This window comes from Thunnus maccoyii, chromosome 17 (genome assembly GCF_910596095.1).
Source record: "Thunnus maccoyii chromosome 17, fThuMac1.1, whole genome shotgun sequence".
In the NCBI taxonomy this organism is placed as follows: Eukaryota; Metazoa; Chordata; class Actinopteri; order Scombriformes; family Scombridae; genus Thunnus; species Thunnus maccoyii.
The window spans coordinates 17812882-17819464 of record NC_056549.1 but is presented as its reverse complement, the minus strand read 5'-3'; the positions used below and the strand labels follow the sequence as shown (position 1 = coordinate 17819464).

General features: G+C 42.4%; 1 protein-coding gene across 1 annotated transcript in view; it reads left to right on the top strand.

Moving 5' to 3' along the window:
* Positions 1-1741: 1741 nt before the first annotated feature.
* The window catches only part of grm1a (glutamate receptor, metabotropic 1a), a 31074-nt gene continuing 26232 nt past the window's right edge, over positions 1742-6583 (top strand). The window contains exons 1-2 of the mRNA XM_042389583.1: positions 1742-2628; positions 5752-6001. Of these exons, the coding sequence (XP_042245517.1) occupies positions 1899-2628; positions 5752-6001 (980 nt within the window). The 5' untranslated portion in view covers positions 1742-1898. The remainder of the gene's footprint in view (positions 2629-5751; positions 6002-6583) is intronic.

Below are 6583 nucleotides of genomic sequence, written 5' to 3'. Positions count from 1 at the left end.
TGAAAACATCCATTGTAGCTTATTTCGTGTAGCCTAGTCTATTCAAAACTGAGCACATTATGTTAACTCAAAGGTTGAAGATATAAGATATAAGTGATGGACGCTTCTGCCTGTTTGTTGTTGTCAGTCCAACATCCTGTAGTGAGTTGTCCTGTCATATAATTCAAATGGCGGCAAACGCCTGACACCAATACCCAATTTCACTTTTTTCTCTCCCTCTTAAAATAATACTATTATTGAGACACCGCATATGAAGTCGCTTCAATTATTTATAATTGGATGCATTAATAATGGGGCACTCCCACATACACGCTCACTCACATAAACACACAGCTGTGTGCTGCCACAAAATCATTTTTCTGATAGTGAAACTGGTCTGGCATTCTCACAAAGACTGACAAATATTTATATTGGCAGGGGCACCAATTTCCTATGACCCGAGTTTACCTTATAGGCATATAAGGTAAACATTTCCAACCGACTTATATCTGGATGAAGTGGAGAAACTGTCGTGCATGAGATCACACTGAAATGGCAATATAATAAAATGAATTTAGGTAAGAAAATCTGTACATATAGCAGTCTTAAAGGTGACTGTATTCACAAATGCTCCACTGATATGATTTTTCATAATGGATAATAAGTGACAACAGATTTTGTTCAAATTTGTTGAATAATGCTGTCATTGTAAATCTGATAGTACATGTTCATTAAAGACTTGCAGGCATAAGAGGTAAATACTGTAGAAAAGACGATGGTTCGGGGAGGGGGGGGGGGGGGTCTTCACGTTCACGTTTCGAGTCGAGAGGGAGGGAGGGAGGGGGGAGTGTGGGGAGAGAAACTGAAGTAATACAGCAGAGGACCACGCGCTACAGAAGAAGGGCGAAGGCACGCGACATGTCTCAAGGATTCAGGTAAGTTTTGATGCATCTCAAAATATGTAGAATGTATATAGGACAATGAAAACGACATAAGGTGGTAATGAGTCCATCCTAATTATGCTTTATTCTGAAGATGTTAGACAGTTCATGTATTATTATTATTATTATTATTATTATTATTATTATTATTATTATTATTATTATTATTATTGTCAACCGATGCTTGAATGGGACCTTAGGCTGCATGAGCGAAATGAGGAAAATGCACGGTAAAACAAAAACAGCCTGTGTTATCTTCATCCATCCTCGTGTAGAATTCAAATAGGACTGGACTATGGAGGGATGTTTTATTTCTTAGCTTTATTAGAAACCAGCTGAGTCAAACCGTGAGGAATGTGTCTGTGAGAGGACGACGAGCCCAGCCAACAGTCCCAGAGACGTCCTTGTAACGTGTTTGGAAAGCGCGCTGTCCACGGTGCTGAAATCTGGTTCCTGCCTGATTTTCTCAATGGACAGCGAGCGCATTACATTGAGCCTCTCCCGACACGTAGTCAACTCGTTATTTGTAATAAATCACGATGAATTTTTTTTTAAGTACTTGGCTGCTTCTACTAGAGCGAACCACCTGCTAGGTTTGGCAAATCCCAGTGGACAGCAGTACTGCTCAGCCACTACTGCCCACTGATCAGTTGGTTGTGAGTTAAGTGCCTTGCTCAAAAGCACCTCGATGGCAGTTGATAAGAGAGGCAGGAGGACAGTTGCCAGCTGCAGGAATGTAAAACAGGGCGTTGATGGAAAGGAGCATGCGTGCTTAGTCAACTCTTCCTACATAAACGTTCAGCACATCTGGCCCTGTTTGTCCCTGGATTACATGTCACAGTAGTGTGTCTTATTTTTCTGCAGGTGTGCGTGGATATGCCCCAGGTGTCGTGCTCGCAGATCATGGTCGCTGGGATAAACGTGGATGTACTGACAGACAGCAGATAGTATGCCTGCACAGTTGGCGCGGCTCACGCGATGTGGCACAATATGGCACGCGTAAAGATGGGTCTCTTCGCTCTCCTGTGTCTCCCCACGTTTTTCTTCCGTGTCCTCGTGCTCTCCCACAGCAGCAGCATCTATGAGCGGTCAGTGGTCCCCCGCGCCGCGCCTCGCTCCGTGGCCCGAATGGACGGAGACGTGATCATCGGCGCGCTCTTCTCCGTCCACCACCAGCCGTCTGCGGAGAAAGTGGCCGAGCGGAAGTGCGGGGACGTCCGCGAGCAGTATGGCATCCAAAGGGTGGAAGCCATGTTCCACACTTTGGACCGGATCAACGCTGACCCGAACCTGCTCCCAAACATCAGCCTGGGCTGTGAGATCCGGGATTCCTGCTGGCACTCCTCCGTGGCCCTGGAGCAGAGCATCGAGTTCATCCGGGACTCCCTCATCTCCATCCGAGATGATAAGGACGGGTCCAAATGGTGCATTGACGGTACCCCGTCCAACCAGCCTCCACCCACCAAGAAGCCCATCGCCGGAGTGATCGGACCGGGATCCAGCTCTGTTGCCATTCAGGTGCAGAACCTGCTGCAGCTCTTCAACATCCCGCAGATCGCCTACTCTGCCACCAGCATCGACCTGAGTGATAAGACTCTGTTCAAGTACTTCCTGAGGGTCGTGCCCTCGGACGTCCTGCAAGCCCGGGCCATGCTGGACATTGTCAAGCGGTACAACTGGACCTATGTGTCTGCGGTGCACACTGAGGGTGAGAGCTCACTAACTCGAAAATTACCATAATTATAACCATATTTCAATAATAGCGATATTGTCTGTCAGTGTGTGGTAAAGCTTCATAGAGTGACCGAATGGTGGCCTCAATATTTTTATCGGAGTTTTGAGAGTGACATACATTTGCTGTGAAATTTCTGTGCTATCATTTTGAAAATATGCAGGATTAGTATACAGTTGTTTTCACAAGATTCTGAGGTGATTTTAAATTGAGATGTAATGGGGAATCGGGCAAGATAATTACATATTTATAATTAATTTGATAAAAATGCACCACAAAATTGTGTGTAGGCCAACCAAAATGACAGACAATCCCATTTTCATACCAACCTAATTGCAGTTTTTTGTCAATGATCTCTGATTGCAACTTTGCAGGTGCACTTCCATGTTTTTCTCTTGTTTAGAACTGGTCAAAGATATGTACTGTAGTCACATCTCTTTATGTATATCTAATATGTCTTTCGCTCTCAGGCTTTTAAGAGCAGACAGTTGTGTTCACAGACATTATGTGCGTATGTGTCATCATGTCATCATTGGGATTTTTTTGCGGTTGTCTAGAGTTGATGGTTGTGTGGACATTGCTTACAGTAAAACATCTTCCCACACATTCTGTGCATCGTTACAGAGCTGTGTGTGCATGCATGGACTGAAAGTAGTGTATGTTGAGTAAACATTGGGTGTTGGGTTCACTTATGTTTTTGACAAATGTAAAATCTGCGCCGTCTTCCTCTTCCTTGGCGCTTTGTTATAATGTCTTTATACTTTAGTAAAGCTCAAAGTTCTTGGCTGTGTTGTCAGAGTCATCATGGTAAGTTTTAAAAGTTGATATCTAGCAAAGTACATGGGGACCATTTTAGCATTAACAATTTAAGTGCTCGTTTTGGAAATGTAAAATTAATTCCATGGTTAAGTAAGAAGACTGGGGATGAAGTGAAAAATAATGTTCCAAATTTTATCAGATACATATGAATTAAAATTAATTTCTTTGTTCCTCAGAGCAATTACAGTACTCAGTATTTCATTCCATGATGGACTTTCTTTTTGAAAACTGTTAAGTTCGTGTGTTCAGCCTAACTGCACAATAGTGCATTATAGTGGAGACAGGAGGTAAAAGGGACAGAGGGGATGGGTAGACAGAGTAATTACTGTGAAGTGAATTATGTCCGTGGCTTTTCATTAAAGTCTTAGAGAAACAGAGTCAGTGATGTGCACCCAAATGATGACTGACAGGCTGCATTACCCAGGATCCCCCATGAGGAGCTGTGGACTCACAGGGAGTGTAAAACATCTTTGGAGAGTAGTCAGGTGTTAGAGAGGGGCTTTGGCACAGGTTGCTATCAGATAAATGAAGAGAGGGAGTTTGGGAGGTGTAATACCTCGAGGAATAACTAGGTGGCGTCAGTTGTCTGACCTTCAACATACCTACAGGAGGATCCTCTGGGACTGAAGTCATAATTTAAGAGTAATGACAGGGGAAGGCTGAAATTGATTGCAAGCAGCATCATTTATTCAGTAAGATGTGAGAATTGTAAAAGTATGACACTAAGTTTCCAAAAATGTTTTGAAGGTTTAAAGGACTACATGTACACTTTAGATGGAATTAAATTATGATTTTTCTTTTCTTTATTCTTTTTTTTTTTTTTTTTTTTTTTTTACTGTAAATGTAACTACTTACACTGACCATAGGTTCAGTTGAGAAGTTTAAAACCACAGTAAATGTTTAGAACTTTAGTTCTTTATTTCACATCATAATTTGCCTGATGCAGAGCAGACCTTACTCTGCCCTTTGAGGACTCATATCTAAATCCACTTGTTTGTTTTTCCTCTATCTTTAGATATCTCTGAAATAGTGGTCAAGGCAGGCTTAAGCTCACAAGTTTTCTGTCTCTCCCATCTTAGACAAGTTATAAATGCAGCTTGTTGCCCGTAGCAACTGCTAGGGCTGTGAAATTGCATAAATTACCTGTGCCAATTATCATCAGTCTGGTAGGAATACTCAAAGAAGGTTTCGGTGGCCATTGTCAAATGGGCTGTCAACTAATGCACCGCCACCCACTTGTCTCACAGCCTAGATGGAAAGAATAAAATAATTGGATATCATCATTTCCATTTACCAGTGGGAGAATGGAATGAGGCAATTGAAAATATCATCAAAGGACTATTGGAAAACCAACACATGGGCCCATTGTGTGCCAGAATAAATGCATTACTGTGATGCCTATTTCATCTGCTGTCTTCCTTGCTCTAAAAAACACGCCATGCACAGATAGAGTATCTGTTCTTCATCACCCATATAAGGGCCCTCAGGAACCCAGCCTCTCATCGAGGCAATTGCATGACAAATGTTTTCTGATTTTTATGGATCTGTACTCTTAATTTTCATTCAACAACATACACATTCGAACGCAGACACATGCTCAAGCATGCGCAAGTGATTGGATTGTCTGTGTAATCCAGCTCTCATGCTAAAGAGCCACGGACTTTATCAACAATCCCAACCGTGACACATTAGGCAAGCTCAGCCATCCACATGGAAATAGAAGATTTAGACTAAAACAGCTTTGCAGTTTGCTCTTGATTGGGATGGTATGCAGTTGAACAAGGATAGCTATCCTCACCCCTTCTGCCTTTGATTGCAATCAGTAGCCAGTAAACTCTCAGACACTCATTATCAGAGGATCAGAGCTTTAGCTCAGTCGGGACTTGACTCTGTGAACAACTGTTTGGGGGATGTGCTTTAAGCATAATATTCATTGTCCATCAGTGAAATAATTAGAAATGTATGGTTGAAAGCAATTATTCATGCTGTTTAATAAAGTCAGTGTATTTTTGCAAGTAACAAGGCTGCTTTGTAACCTTTAGAACATTGATTCAAAATATGTCCCATACAGTATTTTGATCTCACAATAGTGAAAATGCCACAGACAGTGCATTATCCATAATCAAAATTTAAGAAATTCGATTGCCAGACAGTGACAATACCTTTCACAAGTAAAATGTTTAATTCCAGTAAGGAAAGAATGTTTTACAGCTCAGTTTTGCAGTGACATTATTGCATCCTCACTATTAAACAAGAGCCTGCTTTCTTTATCACCTATAGGAAACTATGGGGAGAGTGGCATGGAGGCCTTCAAGGAGCTGGCCTCTCAGGAAGGCTTATGCATTGCCCACTCGGACAAAATCTACAGCAATGCGGGGGAGAAACACTTTGATCGCCTTTTGAGGAAACTACGAGAGCGTCTACCCAAAGCGCGTGTAGTGGTATGTTTCTGCGAAGGCATGACTGTCCGAGGTCTCCTGATGGCCATGAGGCGACTGGGGGTGTTTGGGGAGTTCCTCATCATCGGCAGGTATGGATGTGTTTTTGTGTCTTTTAATTCACAGTTGAGAGCATCTCTCCGGATGGCGAGAAATCCGATAACAGGCTGGAAGGCTGTGAGATGCTGTGTTGTCTTCCTGATGTGCATGTCACCGAGGCAACCAAGAAGAATTAGACCACATACCAATAGCACTGAATAGAAATGTTCTCCAGCAATGAATAATTGGTATTTCTGTCACAGACACAAAACTAGAGAGGAAAATAATGCCTGTTGTCCATTCTCTCCTTGTTTGTGCTGTCTCCTATTTGTTTTTCATAGCAATGGCAGCCATTCATTACTGACCAATCAAAGAGAGGCATGCACACATCTATTTGTACACATGAAGACCATATTTCATCAATGTGAATAGTAAAAATCTCTCCGTTTTGTGAATTCACCTCCTCTCTCCATTTCTTCTTTCTGTTTCTCTCTTATCCACATTCCTCCTCTTCCTCTCTCTCTCTGTCTGTTAGTCAATGCTGAGTGACAGTGACTGACTGTAGCTGTAATCTTAGTCATTAGAAAAGGGCAAGTAGTGTCGTCTCACACACTTATACAGTGGCACATTACACC